General features: G+C 39.1%; 1 protein-coding gene across 4 annotated transcripts in view; it reads left to right on the plus strand.

Annotated features, from left to right (window-relative positions):
- Positions 1 to 19,267, plus strand: part of bnc2 (basonuclin zinc finger protein 2) — a 226,237-nt gene that overhangs the window by 161,863 nt on the left and 45,107 nt on the right. For all 4 annotated transcript variants that reach the window (XM_084715208.1, XM_084715209.1, XM_084715212.1 and 1 more), the window contains 2 exons: positions 7,408 to 7,510; positions 10,678 to 10,913. In XM_084715208.1, coding sequence (XP_084571334.1) covers positions 7,408 to 7,510; positions 10,678 to 10,913 — 339 coding nt within the window. The remainder of the gene's footprint in view (positions 1 to 7,407; positions 7,511 to 10,677; positions 10,914 to 19,267) is intronic.

Here is a 19,267-nt window from a genome sequence, read left to right on the forward strand (position 1 = left end):
GATAGATGGAGGGCTGGAAACCATAAAAAACAGTAAGCCATGTCAAACTGTGAATTTATCTCTCAACAGTAATCTGATTACATGTAAATCAGACTTGATATTTTCTCCACTACATGTGTCACTTCCGCTCTGTTGGCTCCTGCAAGCTTCAAGTTATGATCCCTTCATTCTTTGGGTCAGCTGGACCTAATGCTGCTACATGAAGACAAAGTTGTGTTGCAGATGAAAGAAAGAAGACAGAGAGGCACTGCCAAACATCTGAAACTAGTGTGTCAGATTTGCACAGACACAATATGTTCACAGATGAATTTTATTGTTCTCCAGTTTTTGTTGCGTGTTTATTTACCTTGTTCATTTTATTTCCAAACTTAATTTTCAAATTTGGCCCTTTTCAACTTAAGTCTAAGTAGTTTACATTAAGTCACTTTAAAAAGGCTAAATCTAAACACTGTAATAGTTTTTTGTATACATTTGATCAGATTTGAAATTGACAATGGATCTCAAAATCTGTCAGTGCACAAACAGCATTAATTAAGAGTGCGTGCAAACAACAGACATGGCTGCTTCCATTTGTTTGACTTAAAGAAAGGAGAGGGAAAGAAAAGGAAGAAAAATAGAGAGGGATCCCAGGTCTTCGTATGAATACATGAAAACACATGCTTCTCTTCTCCTTCTGTAATCCACCGGGGACTCACGCCCCATTTGGTTCCCATTAGCATAGCTCTGGTCGCTCTGCCCCGTGTCAAAGCCCAGACGCACAGCTGCACAAAGGACAGGGACCTCTGGCTCTGTGACTGCCAGCCGCTGGGCTCAAAACCAGAACTGACATGGAGGACGGGCCTTACACTGTGGGGATTTCAGAGGAGGGAGGACACTAGACTTTGCTGTCGACTACAGTTTCCCCCCCTGCGCAGTATAGCGGTTTTACTCTGAAGTCAGTGCACAAGTGATTAATCGTTGTTTATTTTGTACCACTTTGTAAGGCAAGAAAGCTCTGTTTCAAGTCACATCCAATGTACAAAATCAAACAAGCAAAAATTAGCCTTGGCATGAGGTATTTGCTCCCCTGTATTTTGTGGCGTGCTGTGTCTGACTACAAAGACTTTCTTTATTCGGCATGTTTTATTTGTCACCTGTTTCCAATATGGACACTGTGAAGTCCTGATCTATCTGACGGAGCCAGGGCCCGTTTTATGACACGCAACGCTGCTGTGCCTCTTTTCCTACACACGTTGGCCGCACATTTTTGGCAGGAAATTGACAGCATTTCAGCAGCTAACTCATGGATGAGATAATATCTTGTGGGTGGAAGAGAGGACAAGATGCTCCCAGTGTTTTACAGTGACCCTAAGCAGAGACAAATTTAAATCTGAAGCTGCTGCTGCTGCGAAGACGAGGCACACACATATGCGCGCTGCACTGTACACACAGGGTTTTCATTTAAATCTCGGCTTTGCTTAACTCACCAAACAAGAAATGCGGTCTGTGGCTGTGTGTTGAACATGGTAAAGGTTTCAATTAAAGTAGGAGGAACAATACCCACCCAGCATCCAGCAGCTGTCTGGGCAGGCTTTCCATTGTACACTGTCAGGGGAGGATACAGAGAGGCTGAGAGGGACTAGTGGTGTTTTAGTGGTGTTTTCGATGGCATATGGTTACAGCGTCAGCCTTGAAAAATGACAGGGTAGTAATACAGTTGTACAGGATATTAGTTTAGGATCACCCTCAGTTCTATGGTTTCATAGGACTTGTAGTGGCCAAGGCACTGTCTTTGTTGATGCCTATTTATTAGGGTTTGGTACCAAACTCTGTATTTTTAGGAGTTCCGACCTAATTACCGAGTACTGATTCACATTAGATCAATCGGAGATCACATCTGGGTGTTAAGTTAGAATCTAGTGAGAAGGTAAGAGAATGAGACTACAGCTTGTTCAAGTCACAGAATGGAATGAGAAAACTGGGGCGATGGCGAGCAGAACACGGTTACAAGTGTGGTTAAACTTTTCAAAATACGATGCAGACAACAATCATGGCAATATTTATGACAGTGAAATGCAAAGCTGACAAGGGCACCATGTCTAACCAAATGTTAGGTTAGACGTAGTTCAAATGTGTAAGACACCTGACCCTACTACATATACGTCTTGGTTCAGGGTTAGACTCATTTGCACGTATCGGTACTGATCCTCGGCTGAGTCTTTCTCGGTCTGTTTAAAATTCTCCTGGACCCAACTACAAGAGTCCAGGCTGAAGCCATCTTGTTCCACAGCTCCTCTCCTCCTGCATTTCTTCAGTCCATCTGTCCCTCTAACAGTCTTTTAATTGAGAGTCCTCCCTGGTCTGATGCTGGCCATTGCTGACTGTCAGTGTTTATACAATTGGGCTGGGACAGGGACTGTGAGCCAAGCAAAACATCCATGAAACATCAAGCCTCCAGCTAAACAAAACCCAGCAGTGAGACACACACACTTGAGCCAGATAAGGGCTGAAAATGATGCTTTCTGAACGCTGCTAGGTTAAGTTGTTGACCATAGCGGTAACACGGCAGCTGTGAGAGAGTGTTGACTGTTGTCTGGGTCTAATTGCTACAGCATTGTGGGATTTTCTTCACTTGCTAACAGCTTTCACTTTTTAGCTGCTCATTTTTCTAGTGATTTACGAAGTCTCATACACACTGACACACACACACCCCTCTGTCCTTTTCCTCACCGTCGTCCTCTTTAGTTGCGAGCCAAAGAGGAAACCCTGGCGAGACGCTAGCACAGTGACTAATGCTGTGTATCTGGCCGGGCCTCAGATAACACAGCCTCCTCCCCCGGCCTGCTGTGACAAATATGTGCGAGTGTAGCGGTGGGATCCGGGCCCAAGCTTGTCCCTGACCCAGCCCAGGCCAGACGCAGGTTAAACCACGGCCAAATGCAACCCAGATCCATGCTGGCCACAGACGCAGAATAGTTTGGAGTACGTGAGAATCATGAGAAGAAGTCTTTATAATTTTGTCTTCCCTGACAAGCCACACGCAGACGAACTCACATCCTAGACGATGTTTTTTTTGATGGCCGTCCATGACACATCTGTCCGCTGCTTCTCTTAAAAATTCTGCAATCAGTGTGTAATCTTTTATTTTATTGCGCATGATCAATTTTGATGCTGTCATATCACAAACATCTCCTGTGTTACTCTTCTCTTACACATTCCTAACTGAATGTGGAACAATGCACAAATTAATCCCGAGAAATAGCAGGCACAGAACGTCCCCTCCCTTCCCTTTTCTCCCGTCAGTGCCTCCTTAGTTGAGGGGGCTTGCTGCTTTAATGCTTCTTAATGCTGCTGTCTGCTTAATGGGCCAGATATGAGAGGTGCTGCTAGCCAGCGTAATAAGTCAGTGATTAGAGGGCGCCTTGTCACAGCAGCAGCCTCGCAGACAGTGGCACGCTTTAATTGCCGTATTAGACGCCCCTTAACTATCTTGTCAGCTGTCAGACCCCGGCTCGTAAACAGAAGAGGTGCATTTGATATTTGCAATTGTTTATTTCCGTCTGCTGCTGTTAGCGCTGCCGCATGGAGAGGTAATTAAGAAAGGGTTGTGTTGTGTGACATCATCTGTGCTAAATTTGGGCGCTCAAAATGAGAGTTTGCAAAATCTTTACGCAAGAAGAGTTATATAAAAAGGAAAATCTTCTGTGGCAAAACACCTAAACTGGAATTCTCTCAAAAATCACTGTTTAAGGTGGGTGACTGACAAAGAAGTAGACAAAAGTAGTCAGTGAACAACATGATTAGTGCAGTAACTAAATATTATTTTTACTATTAATTAATCTGCTGATAATTTCATGATTATAGGTAGATTAACTGTACCTGGTCTATAAAATGTCAGTAGATAGCAATGATGGTAAATGTAATGTAATAAAAGTGCATTCACTCATGTACTATACTTAAGTTCTTAGTATTTTCTTTCCATGCCACTACATATCAGAGAGAAATATTCTACTTTTTTCTACACTACATTTATCTGACACCTTTAGTTACTTTACAAATAAGGATTTTCACACAAGACTAGAATTTATACAATATTTGTTTAAAGTTAAACTATCCAATAGTTTATACAAGTACAGCTGAAACTAAACAAGATGAAACCTAAATCTAATCAAGTACTATAACTTTGAATGCTACAGTATAATACAGTACATTTTCAATTTCAGTTCATATCCATTATTAATACAGTACATAGAACAGAGTATTTTTTTACAGTGTGGTATTGGTTCTTTTACTGAAGTGAAGGATCTGAATATTTTCTCCACCAAACTTCCAAGAGCTGAAAGTCAAGTATTCATATCACAAAATATTGAAGATTTTGTTGAACCAAGAATGTACTAACAAAAGCTGCTCACATTTGAGAGGTTTGAACCAGTAAATTGTTTAGCATTTTTTGCTTAGAAAATCACTTAAATAACTAAAAAAATCTCAAAATTGAATGGACCAAGGAATAAAGTTTTCATCTCTAAACATTATTGTTTGAATTTTAGATAGCCCTCTGTAGATGCAGATAGACAGTCAGAAAGGATTTGTTCTAATTTAAAGAAACAATGATTCTTATGAATGATTATACACATTTCAATGATCATACACTAATGAAAACATACTTATGCATATTATGTTCCATTTTTGCCATATTCTGCCAATAAAGCCCTGTAAATCTTGACCTAGTTTAGATTAAACAAGCATCCTTAACCATAAATTCAGATCTGTTAACAAGATTGCATGCTAGTGTGTGAGTATCTTACATTATGACAGCGAGTTGGCAGCAGGGTCGACTCTCTGAATCTATCCTATATCTGAAAGGTCACAGGTTTGACCCCAGCCAATGAATGTTCATGAACAGCCATGTCTGCTGCTGTATACGTGTCCTTGAGGGGAACGCTGAACTCGCTCGTTGCTCTGGATAAGAACATCAGCTCAGTGCATAATATATGTACACACTCCAGCTGACACATGGCGTATAATCCTCACAGTGTGTGAGGATTGCCGTGCCCGCACCTGGAGAGCTTAAAAATGGTGTAAAGTCATATAATCTCTGTCTCCTGTCTCGTTCAGTGTCAAACAGTGAGGTGACATGGTTAGAAGTGGCGTAATTTTGTGTTTAATCTTGGATTAGCCCGTGTTCACTTTGACACCTCCAGTTACTAATCTGGTTTACGACACCTTAGGGCGAGCAAGGGGGGATTCTGATAGATTTTATGGTCCCTTAGTAGATTATGAGTGAGCTGAGTTTTATATCCTGAATTACAGGATATTGGTCTAATCCACTGACTAGGTTATGTTATTTGCTTCTGTTAAACATCAGAATGTGCACTTGGGTCAATACTGGGATGTTTGTGTGTGCACATTTTCTGTCGTCAATGATTGTGCGCTGACCTCAGTCGTGTGACATGAAGGCTGATCTGTGCTGCAGATCCTCTTCTGTCTGGAAGTGCTGATTGACTGTTTCTGACATTGTGAAATATGGGTTGCTGGCTCAGACATGGACTCCAACCTACGACCCTTTGTGTGCACGTCTGTGTCACATCATTGTCACACCACCGCCGGCCTTATAAGAATAACAGTGAGACAATATGAGATAAGTGCAGATTGTAAATTCATAAAGTTTCAAGCACTGATAGTTGAGCTTTGGTGCGAGGACAAGCATTTTATTTGTCGTCGCCGTTTTCCTCTTCTCGTCTCTAGCAGGCACACAGGACTGCAACTAAGAATTATTTTTTATTTCTGATTGATCTGTTTATTATTATCTTTATTAAAGCCCAAGAGGACATCCTCATCATCTTGTCTTGTTTTGTCCACAACCCAAAAACATTAAATTTACTGCGATAGAGGATTAAAGATATCATAAAATATCCACTTTGAAGAAGCATAAATCAGGGAATTTTGACTTTTTTCCTTAAAAAAAAAATTAAGCAATTAATCAATTAGTTGGCGACTATTAAATTAATTAACTGTTGAAGAAACCTACATATAGCTCTAGGAATAATTCCTTCACATTTTGATCTGACATGTTTCCTTGTCATTGAATTGAATTTAGGATTTTCCTGTCAGGATAAACTGACAGCTCTCACCTTGTACACTACACCTAATTTCCCACTTCAAGCATTCCTGAAATTTTTGCTCCACAATTTTAGTGATTACAGATTTTTTTTCTTCACAGCCTAAAAAGTTAACATATAGAAAAAAAAGTCAAAAAAATTCAGCACTGACTCAACAGCATATGTGCCAAATGTAAAATACATGATCCTCATCATGTAGATTTGCTCTTTATTATGCCAAGTTTTAAAGTTTTTTTTTTTTCTAACATCAGCAGCCAACATACTTAAGATTACATGCTAATGTTAGGGAAATACAATATTAGATGTAAGAAAAGATAAGCGTGTGTTTTTAAGAGTGAAACTGTTCCAAGATTTTTTTTTCCCTGTACCAATCCTCCTACAGCTGCACATTCCCTTTAGGCAGTTAACATTGCAGAAGTGTTACTATCTTTATTCATCAATTCATCTTGATAATGTAAAAAAGTCTGATAAACAAAGTCCTGCCAATGCTTATTAAGATTCATGTTTCTCTTTTCTTTTTCTCTGTTTTCACTCCTTTCATTCTGTCTTCTTGTTTCACCACGTCAGTGGGAAATTTACGGCTCCCAGCTGCTGCACTCATTTGGATGATGATGAAGCTGTGTTCATTTGTGTGGATTTTATGTGTATATCATACATTTTCTCCTTGCTGTACAATCTCTTTATTGCTTTAAGAATGTGAAACATCTTACAAGATCAAATGACCTCCTGCAAAATGCGCCTGAATTTTTTTTTGTTCGAGGTTTTTAACAGCCCTTTTGTGAAGGCTTAAGCCTCTGCAGACGATGCATTGTGCTGTACCGAGTTGCCCTCGTCAAGTCTGGACACTTAACCTCTCACTACTAAAAGCTTTCCGGGGTCAGACTAAGTGCAGCTCCAGTGTTGAGTAATGGAGCCTCAGTCAAAACAAGTTACATTTCTGTGTTTTCAGGAAGGGAAGTCCTTTGTCGCTTCATGTGAACTCTGGGAAATAACCGTATAGAGAGGCAGATTCACACGCTGGAAAGAAATAGTATGTCTGAGAGTTATTCTTTGTGGCAGTGGCTGCAACTGCTGATATGTTTTGCCACATTTTTAAGTAACATGTAAGACAAAGTATTATGTTCAGTATGGGATGAGCTTGAGGGATTTGCTGTCCTGACAGAGCACGTAATAATTTGGACTCCTGCTTCTTTCTTGTATTTACGACTGCTAGTTGATAACTGTTCTTTCTCAGCCCTGTCATCTCTCCTTTGTACTCGAGCTGTCATTGACATGCATCTGTCTCCGTTCCTCTCCTGTGTCTCTGCAGGCCATTCGCTGCACACTGGTGAACTGCACATGTGAGTGTTTCCAGCCAGGGAAGATTCACCTACGGACATGTGACCAGTGCAAACACGGCTGGGTAGCTCATGGTAAGGAGATAAATTGTTACCGTGATGGGCGTATCTAAATATGATGAATATCAGCGCTTCCCAAACTTAGGGTTTCGCCCCCAAAATGGGTCACAGAATAAAACGGACCAGTTTTTATTGGGTTGACAATTAAAACAGTAAAATGCATGCCATATTTCCACAATTAGTGACATTGACCTCTATTTGATGGAGCTAATATGTCAAAATAAAGCAGGTAGTACAAAATTAGTGGGAATGAGAAAAGCTGCTCTCGGTGATGCCAACACTATAATGACATTCAGTTTAGTTTGTGAATGTGGATGTTAAAGCAATTCATGATTACTTTATATTATATCATTTATATTATTTTGTTAGTTTGGGTCCTGATAAGACACAAAATTTCTCTTTTGGGTTTCCAGCTGAAAAAGTTTGAGAACCCTGCTGTAAATAAAGATTTAGTTTCTGATCCTTATAAAACCTTGTCTCGCTGTGGAGAGAACAGAGGTCCTGACCTACAAATCTGTACTCTGTGTAGAAATTAGCACAGATGCCAGCAGCATGAATGCATCTCACATATTTCACAATTTTAATACATTTTATATTATTTTTTTATTTACTGCAGATAGTATCTTACCTCTATCTATGGTAGTGAATATAATAAAATACATTTTTTGCTCATTTTCATGGCAGAAGAAACTTTGTTTTTGTTTGCTTCTGTATTTTTTCTGTTGCTTTCAAAGTCTTGTTTTTGCACCTTAGATCAAAAAAAGGGGAAAAAAAAGAACACAACCAGAAGACAGATAGAGAAGCGAGAGACCACACGTTATGAGTTTTTCACGCGGGTATAAAAAAAAAAGGGAGAGGAGGGAAGAAAGTACAAAGAGAAGGAGGAGGGGAAAAAAGAAAAAAGAAAACACCTGTTTGGCTTGCGTCCGCACAAGAGTGGGCCACGGGCCCTTCAGCGGATCGCACAGGACCCCATTGACTATTTTTTAATCTCTCCCTCTGAACTGTCAGGCGCCCATCTCTCCTCTCCCCCACTTTTCATTTCATGTCGGCATTGGCAGGGACTCTGACAAGTAGTTCTTCATTTTTTATTATGTTCGTGTCTGGCTGCGCTGTGTTGTCAGGCAAAGCCCTCGTCAGCAGGAAAAAAGCCGTCCCAGGATCAGAGAGAGACCCAACCAGGTGTCACCCAGACAGGCAGGGAGAGGGGGGGAGGGAGAGGGGGTGTATGAGGTAAGGGAAGAGAGAGGGATCGAGACGGAGAGGGAGAAAGAGAGAGCTGACCAGGTGTCGCCCAGACAGCTAGGAGGAGGAGAGAGGGGTGACTGAGGTTGCGATAGAAGGGGCAATAACAAATCCACCTGGTGGATTTAGGACTTTTTCACCCTTTTTTGCAATTTAGGCAGCATAGAGGCTACACTAGCCTCTTAGTGAAGTTTGTTCAGTACTAGACACTACACACAATATAGTACATAAAAAGTACTTCCACCTACAAATCAACATGGCTGTTCTCCAAAAAAACATACTACTGGACATTATAGATGCAATGCTTAGTCAAAAGATCCAGTGGCTCTCAACCTAGGGGTCGGGACCCCAAAGGTGGGTCACAAGATAATTTCTGGCAGTCACCAGATGGTTGTTGAGAATAAAACAAAATAATTTAGCGTGATATTTGCACTTTGATAGTAAATGAAGAGTCTTCGAACTGATTGGACAAAAGAAGCTATTTGAAGACATGCGTAAAGAATCAGTAGATTAATCGATAATATAAATACAACTTAGTCGCAGCCCTAGCTCTACGTAACCTAAGAGACACTGCAGATACCAGTCGGTCCTGAGAAGAAAACTTTCTCCTCCTCTGCATGTTCTCTAGGTTAAAAAAACCCCTGTAATCTAGTTGCTACATTCTCCCAAAATGCACTTATTAGGCAACAATCAAAGATAACAGAGAAAAGGAGATCGCTGTTTCTAGTACACAGATAAAATATACAGCATTATCATTACTTATCATATACTATCAGATCTTCATCAAAGAAAGTTAACATGATCGTAAGCAGGGTAAGCACATTAATAATGCAGTAATTAACAGCATTTCTCATTTTTGTTGTTATGCTGCTATTATTACAAAAAACATTATCAGTTTAATATCAATTAATATTTGTTACAGTAGATTAATATCAATATATAAATACATTAAGCAGCACTTTCCTTTTTTTGGTTGATTGCACTGCCACTATCCACTTCTGCAACCAAACCTACATCCTTGTCTTCATAGCACATTAACCCGACCTACTCAACTGGAGCCAAATCTGGCCCTATGATGACCTCAGTTCAGCCCTTTGATCATTTATAACTATGACAAAAACTACATAATTGTGATTTTATTCAAATAATCTGCTAGCATTCTAAGTTTATGGGTGTTTACACCGTTTGAACATTACGATCATCATTTTATGAGTAGGCTAATTTGCCCATTCATTGGTATTGTCTGTTTTTAATCACAGAGACACTTATTGAAAAAAAACAAAACTAAAGCTGTTTACACAGAATCAAACTGAATTTAAAAAGATGTTAAATAGAACAATGTTTATTAAAACAACAAGCTTCTTCTAATCTAGGATTACAAAGGTGGACTGACAGATAGATAGATGTAACTTTATTGTCCTTATACAAGAAAATTGCCGCAGTCTGTACAGCGCGTTGTTTCACACATTTAAATTTGTAACTTTACAGGTCAGACACAGGAAATGTCAATGTCTGGCCCCTTGGCACTTATTTTTTTTTCAGATCTGGCCCTTTTAAAAACTTAATTGAATCGGGCTGACATAAACCACGTAAACTCATACCTGATGAGCCACAAACAGCAAAAATTAAGAGACAAAACAGGGTGGATGTAATGCAGGTTTGGTTCGGATGCAGATAGAGGAGGCAAATGAGAAGGGCAGCATAAATGTGAAAGAGCAAGAGATTAGATTAAATAGAAGTAATGACAGATAATTACATTAATGTCATTGCTTTTATCTGATTGATATCTGATTATCAGCTGGTGCTGACTGTGCAGTCGCCTCTGAAGGAAGATTTAAGATGAGAGAGAAACTTGACAGTCATTAACCATGGCCGTCTATGTCTGTGTGTGCGTTTTCTTTTCTCTCTATCGCCCTGTCACCTGCACCTCCACGCAGCTCTGGACAAGCTCAGCACCCAGCACCTGTACCACCCGACCCAGGTGGAGATCGTTCAGTCCAACGTGGTGTTCGACATCAGCAGCCTGATGCTGTACGGCACCCAGGCGGTACCCGTCAGGCTCAAGATCCTCCTCGACCGCCTCTTTTCCGTGCTGAAGCAGGAAGAGGTGCTGCACATCCTGCACGGCCTGGGCTGGACCCTCCGAGACTACGTCAGGGGCTACATACTGCAGGTCAGTGACCAACACGCATGCTACAGCACCAAAACACATGTAAAGCATCATATGCGTTTAGTGTAAATGTCAAGACAGGGCATTAGCCACACTTACTCTCTTGCTTACACACAAATGCATCCCTCCATATGCCTTTATATTTGCCTGCAATTTCTGGTGATTTTTTTGATGTGTCCACAGTGATCACTACCATTACTTTCCCACAAAGTGTATCTCCAAATTTCTCCAGCACTGCAGTTATTTTAAGAGGTATTGATCAAAAGCAGAATAGTGACAATCTAGGCCACTTCAGTCCCATTGCCCATCCATTTTCTTCACATTTTCCCTGCTGTTACTCCTACTTCAGTCTGCCCTCTTTTCCTGCCCTGTCAACACTATGCCCCTCTGCTGGAAAAAGGAAAGGGATTTAAAAAAAAAAAGTGGAGAAAAATGTCACGCCAGCAAACTATAAAACCACTGTAGTGTGTTTCCTCTCCCCATCCATCCTTCCCTCCACAACCCCCTCCCATATAATTGCAGTCAGACACATTTCTCAATCAAAGGTACAGAGGTTTTTGGTGTTGAAACCCAAACCAAAGTGTTCCTGAATGAATTAGTTAAGAGCAAGTGAACATGTGCATGTGGTTAACTGTGTGTGTATGCGTGTATATATGTGTGAGTGTTGTGTGCACATGTACTTATCTGTATGCGTATATGGTTTAGTGTTCCAAGAGTGTAAGTGGAACAGCATGGTGAGGAGAGGGTGGTTTGTATGTGGAAACAGCTTCTGTTAGTAAAGCGCTCACAGATCCAGTCCCTTTCTCTTAAAGTTTTTACAGAACACACACACACACGCACACACACAAAACAACAGTTGTATCGTAAACATAGGTTATCACAAGTTAAAAAAAAGGGGTGTGCAATTTTGAGACAGAAGAAAAATATATGTGAAGAATATAAATAAATATAATATCTGAAAATATGGGAGATTAAAGAAATATAATATCAACTCTCTCCGTTATTATCCATCATTATATTATGTTCTTAATTCAGTTCAGTAACATTACCATAGTTTGTTATTTTCTTAAATTTACAATATCTTCTTAATATTTCTAATTGAAATTAAAAAATAATGTTGAATAAATCTGTTAAGGATCTTTTTTCTTAATTGATTAATGGTTCAGTCTATTAACTGTCAAATAAATAGTATAAAATGCCCGTTAAAAGTCCAGATAGCTCCTAGTGACAACTTTAAATTAGGGCCAGACCCATACTGGATTTTTGGGACCTATGCCAACGCTGACACTGATATTAGGAGTAAAATTGTTCCAACATCAATATATCGGCTGAGATTCTCAACACAGAAACACACATTTTTTTGCAACAAGTGCTCAAAAATGGTTGACTTGTGACTTGTGAAAAAAATATGTTGGGAGTCAGGATATTTTACAGTTTAGCAATAAACATTATTGTCCAAAATGACAGCAGGGCACTGAAACAGAGGAAAATTTCTACAGCGTTTTTAAGAACTATGAATAAATCGAAATAAAAAGAAACATATAATATATGTATATTAAAATACTGCCTATAAAGCTAACAAGAAAATCTGTCTTACGTTCTGTTAAATAAAAGTTTTCACATTGGAAAACATATACCAATACCAATGTAGACTAATATAGCTGCCAATATCAGCCAATAATATCGGTCGGGCTCTATTTTAATTGTCCTGTTTTTGTCCAACCACGATGTCCAAAACCGCCAAAGTATTAATTTTAAAACAAAATGAAACACAAACAAGCATCAAATCTGCAGGGGATATCTGCCATTGGATGAGTTCAGTCTTTTAACTGGAACCACTGATTATCTAAATAGTTTAATTTTTTTTACTAATTGGTTAATCGACCAACTGTTCCAGTTCTAAAAAACATCCTCACCGTTTAATTTGAATATTTTCCCTGAGGAACCGAAGCAAAACAGTCCAGATCTGCGGTGTGAGAAAGCCTTGTTTTGAGTAACGGTTGGAGCACTGTGGTTCCCATAGTCGTAGCCTCTGTGTTTATATCAGCTGGTTCTAATAGTCAGCTGGTGGGAGCAGCACCGTTGCTCAACTGCTCAGCCTCATGTCACGCTACTGGCTAAATCCTCTAGATCTCCTCAGAAGGGCTTCAAAGGGGCCGCGGCCGCGGAGAAGCAGCCAGTCACTTAAGGACAGTAAGTAGTCATTGTACGGCCCTATTAGCCTGTAAGTAGCTATGAAATTCAATCATCTTCCCCGAGCCTCCGGGCAACGCTTTGTGTCAGGGGTGTGTTCCCCACCACTATGCTGCACTAAATGAGAGATAAAATGAGGAGAACAGTATTGCAGATGATAGGTAATAAGTTGTCTTTTTGATATTGATGTCAAGGGACATTATTTGATGATAAATTACTTTACCGCGATCCATGCAGTCAGGCTTTTCAAACGCTTGCTTGTACTGATTTAGGATTTGAATAAAAGTGTTTAGGCCACAAGAGTAATCATCTTAATTTCTATTTTAATGAGATATGCTATAAATCACTATAATTATGCACTATTTCTGAATTATGTCCTAATGAAGCCCCTCTTTACCATATATTTCACATTTTCTTTGAGAGTTTTGGTTAGCACGCTGTATGTACTTTAGCATATGGCTCTCTTTGTTTTTCTCCCCTCTATTTAAAGGCTGTGAATAGTGATTATTTTCACTTCTGACTAATCTCATTATTTTCTCACTTAATCGATTAGTTGTTTGACCTATACATTTTTTTAAAAAAAAAAAAAGGTGAAAGACTTGTCTTTATTTGTCCACAACCAAAAGATATTCAGATTACTATTATAGAAGACTAAAGAAACAGAAAACAAACAAAAAAATAAAAAATAAATAAAAATCACATTTAAGAAGCTGGGATCACAGAATTTTGACTTTTTTCTTTACAGAAACCACTCGAACTGCTAAACTGATCATAGAAAAAGTTGGCAATTAATTTCATAATTAATTTCAATAATCATTCACCTCTTACATTTCGTCCGCCAGCAACAGTGGTGGAAAGTGAAAATCTGTACACAAGTAGAAAAACTATTATGTTCCTGAAATAAGTAAAACTACTGGTGTTCAAACCTTCTAACCCTAACCCTTAAGTAAAAGTATAAAGTATTAGTTACTTTTTAACAGTTGATGTTTCATGTATTATCAGTAGCAGGCAATCAATCAAAGGGGTTTTCTGTTTCCCCAAACCTTCAGTCTGAATTACTCCTAACTCCGGTGCTGTCAGTGGTCATGGTCACCTCTCTGAAGCTGTGCCTGCTGCAGTCTTTTTTTTTTCATCCATATATCACGGTTTATATGCGCCTGTTTGGGATCAATTAGCCTTATTGGCAATAAAAAGGCAGAAGAAAGGTGTGGCTATTAATTCAAACTGCAGACCTGCTCAGTAGTAAATTAGGTTTCAAAAAATAGTGAAGTAGATTATATAGTGTAATAGATACTTAGAGTAAAGAGTAAAATTACAGACTTGAAAAAACACTCATAAAAGTACAAGTGCCCCCCCAAAAAAAACTTAATTACAGTAATGTGAACCATTCTAATTTGTTACTTCCACCACTGTTATTCAGTTAGTCACAATAACATGCAACAGTTTAGACTGTGTGTGTGTGTGTGTGTGTGTGTGTGTGTGTGTGTGTTTGGTGCACTGTGTTTACTGGGTGTCAGTGTGTATGGGTGTCAGTGATGCGCCAGAGGATTCAGGACACTGAGCTGACAGAATATACCTGCAGCTCCTCTGATGCCTGACCACTGAATGTATGCAGTGCAGGAGGAAGGAAAACACACACTTATATTCAAACAAATGCATAGAGGAAAAACTGAAAACACAGACTCAGCTTGGCATCAGTATTCTGCCTTCACCTACACATTCCCTTTCTATTTGTGACACTAACTTGAAGGAGCTAGCAAGCCTACGGAGCAATAACCGCACGCTTTTATTGGTAAAAATCATGTATTACACCCCCCTTCATGATGCCCTTCCCTCCTATTGTTAGTGCTATTATTTAGTGAAGTGAATTTCAGTGTTTGTGGCACCCACTGACCTGCCACCCATCTTAAGCAAAGGTAACCTTTAATCACTTTGCAGCCTCCTTATTAAAGTTGTCAAAAGTATCAAGGCTTTTTCGATACCACGTTTAAAATGATACAATCTCCATTAACTATCCATTTTATGGTATTAAAAATACCAAATCTATTAAAAACAATTATCTAAGTGCTCATTTAAGACCTCAGTTCAGTTCATTTTTTATTGCCCTGCATGAAATTTGGCTTGCAGCAAAACCAGATAGTGAGACTTTTTCTGCACCACTGTGTCCAGGTTGTTCATAAAAAACATAAAGAAAATAATTACCCTAGTTTTTTCCTTTCAGCCGTGGTATACACAGAGACATCAAGTATCATTTTTTTATACTAGCGTTGTATCAAAGTTTAAAATTCTGGCATCATTACAACTTTTGTACTTTTAATTGTCACTTTATATCGACTCCTTTGGTTTAATTCCCTTCTTATGAGACTATTTAAGATTAGAGCGGCAAGATTAATTGATTCATTTTCAACTATTAAATTCATCACCAACTATTCTGATAATTGATTATTCAGTTTGAGTGTTTCTTTCTTTTTTAGGAGAAAAGTCAGGATTTTCTGATTCCAGGTTCTGAAATGTGAATATTCCCTTGTTTCCTTATTCCTTAATGACAGTAAACCGAACATCTTTGGGTTGGGGACAAAACAAGGACATCATATTGGGCTTTGGGAAACACTGATCTTTTTTTTTTTTTTTTTTGCCATTTTCTTACATTTTATAAACCAAACAAATAATCAATTAATCGAAAATACTTGACAGATAAATTGACAATAAAAGTAGCTGTTAGTTGTAGCCCTGTGTTCGGTATCTTTCACACCTGCTCTTTTTCACACGTGGCAGGAATGAACCAACATTTAAACTGATGCAGAACAGCCAGGAAGGAACTCACGTTTGGTTCATTCATATCAGAAGCTTCAGCGTTGTCTCATCGCTGCCCGATGACATTTCCCTAACTACTGTCTAACTATCATCATTATTACCACTGTAATCCGGTTTAGATTATCCTGCAGAATAAACACTTATTTATAAATATGCCACCGTGGCTTTTTAGTTCTAATTTACAGAAGGAGTTAATTTATGTCAACAGCCATGATAGGCTTCGCCCTCCTGCGTCCTGTCTGACGTTCACTGCATAACAAAATGAATACATCGCAGAGGTGTGACTAAACATGCATACACTCTGCAATTTACCTTTGTAATAGGCTCCTTAAACTGAAGAAATTAATCAATATTATTAAAAGCTCAATGGCTTATCTGGTGGTAGGAATTTTGATTTGTAAAGGAGAAGAATTATACATGACATCAATAACCATTAAAATGAACTATTGTCTTTCTCTCCCTCCCCGTCTTTCATCCCTCTATAAACCATTTTGTAGCCTGACCTTCAGTCCACAAACCGCTCTCTTATAGCATTAACACACTTGTGCACCAGCAGAACCACACAGCCTGTTCCTATAATATTACCATAAATGTATGCGTGCAGGTTTATGTGTTAACGTGAACATAATGAGTTTAGATGTATTTAAGTTCCCAATAAACAGGTTCTTGCTGCCAGACAAACCAGAAGAGAATAATTCCCCTGTCATCACATTTTCAAGACTTTAAAAGTTATTTAATGACCTTTGCATGGTCCCATACCACAAGCTGGCTTGTGTTCTGTAAAATATCTCTAAAGTAGATTATCCTGAAAATTCACATAGCCAACTTTACTTTGTGAAAAAAAAAAATGTTTTGCTGGTTGGATCACTTTAGAGAGAAAAGAGGGATCTTCTGCTCCCACTGCTCCATCATCACAGCTCTCCATTACTTGTTGGGTAACAAAAAATTGTTATATGTTATTGTTGTAATTATAATACAATTTGAAAATGTGTAGTAAGATTACAGTTACATTGCCACAGGTTACTTAAGAACATCTTTAAAATATGGCAATTTTAAAATTATGAAACCTTTTTTCATGATGGGCCTCACCAAAGCTCTATTAACTCATTTAAAGTGGGTCTAAAAGACGTTACTCCTCTTCAAGTTTGTTAATGGGGACTTAACCAATATTTGTTTTAATGTTTTACTGATAATAGAGACTTTAATCTTTTTTATTTTGCATTATGTATATGTGTAGCAGGCATTTTTTGATTACATAATTGAAAGATGTTGATTTTGGAGACAGTATGGAGCTTTTTCTTATGATAACCAACGTTCTATCATGAAAAGTGATTCTAACAAATTATTTCTCTCAGGTTGCAGGTTTTGTTAATGACTTAATTAATATTTATTTTAATGATGACTTATACATAATGGAGTTTTTATTCCTTTTTAACTTCACTGAAAATGGAAGATGAACAACTTTCCTTTTGTGTTATTAGAGCAAAGTCCTTTGTCCTGTGGCCTTTAAATTAGAAAAATAGCAGAAACAAACACTTACAAAGACAACAGCATCCCACATGTTACATTTAATCTGTACATATAGAGTAGCTAAAAACAAAAATAACTAGTATTTGGATGTTGACGCCTCCTTAACTTGAAATGTCACAGTAAAACAGCCTTGGTTTAAGACTTAATACAATTCATTTCCTACATTATCTACAAGTCTTAAACGGGTTGTGTAAGTCTGAAAGCATGAAAATCATCTAAATTAAAGTTATAGTTTCCACCTGATAGTGACGACTGACACTTATATGAGCATCTCTGTGTGTGATATTTTTTTCTACCCTTCACCCCGCTTTATTTCTCTCCTATTTCTCCCCTGTCGCCTCTGACTTCAGGTTCAATCCAAGGCATTATGTGAACAAAACAGACACATTTATTCGTGGGCAGAATTCCTCTGCCCTTCACTTTGACAGGACTCTTTACCTTCCCCACTCCTCAACCCTTCATCCCTTTCTCCTCTCCCTCCCTCTAGTCATCCCTCTTTCCTCTCCCATGGTTGTTTCCAGACAGACCCACAGCCAATGTGCACCAGATGCCCCCCACCCCAAAACTCCACCCCATCCCTGCAAGCCTGTCACTGCTCACTCCTCTGTTCGATACAGACAGATGGAATTGCTATCAGTACTGGCTTCTCTCTCTGCCTGTCTCTGCCTCTGTCTCCCACACTCCACGCTGTCTATTTTGTCTTCCTCTTTCTTATCCCTTACCAAGTGAAAAATAAGTAGAGAGAATGAGTGGAAAGAGAAAAAGAGACACACACACACACAGCGTTTGCAGCCAACATATGGGCTGAAGCCCAGGGTTTTCCTGAGCGACATTCTCAGTAATGTTCTGTCCTTGTAGAACATTGGGCTGCCTCCACTTTTATGAGATGTGGTTTTCCTGACTCCACACGGCTTCCAGGAGACCCAGATGGAACCGCTAACAACCCCCACCACCGCCACGCAACCACACACACACACACGGACACACACTGTACACACACAAACAGTCTTAACCCCTAATTGCACACACACTCAGAGGAATGCTTATTCAAACTATCGGGCGCGCACACAGCCACAAAATCACCCTCCGCTTCTGCGATGGCCCTCTGACACAGGCTTTGTTTCAGTGGCAGATGCCTGAGCGGGAGGGTGTGTTTAAAGGGGCAGTTCATCCCAAAATCAAAAATACATATTTTCCCTAATACCTGTATTATTTATTCCTTTATATAGTTCTGGTGTGTGTTGCAGAGTTTTGGAGATATCAGCTATAGAGATGTCTGTCTTCTCTCCAGTCTAATGGGTCTAAATAGCACTCAGCTTGTGGTGCTTGAAGTGCCAAAAATAGATTTAAAAAATTCAACGCCAGTGTCTCCTTCCAGAAATCATGACCTGGTTACTCCAGATAATCCACAGACCTTGTTGGGAGGGATTTCATGTAGAAACTACTTCCTCTCTGCAATAGAACCGGAACTTTCTTTCTACTGGATCTCCATGGCTGATACATCCAAAACTTGGAAACTCACACTCAGACTATCGAGATCCATAAATAGCACTTACAGGTAATAGGAAAAATATGTATTTTTGATTTGGGAGTGAACTGTCCCTTTAAGGTTATTAATGCAAGAAAATAATCTCATATTTCTGGTTATTTTTATTTGGCAAATCTTTCTCTAATGAGCATTAAGAGTGGAGGTAGTTTCTTTTCTAGCGTTGCAGGAGGGCTGTGCTCTTACTTAAAAAAAACTTGTGACTGTAATGTTGTACATGTGTACTTACACATGTGGAATATGAGATGTAATTACATGGATTAGGGTGCAACAG

The sequence above is a fragment of the Lutjanus erythropterus genome, chromosome 3, assembly GCF_056507025.1.
Source record: "Lutjanus erythropterus isolate fLutEry1 chromosome 3, fLutEry1.hap2, whole genome shotgun sequence".
NCBI lineage: Eukaryota > Metazoa > Chordata > Actinopteri > Lutjaniformes > Lutjanidae > Lutjanus > Lutjanus erythropterus.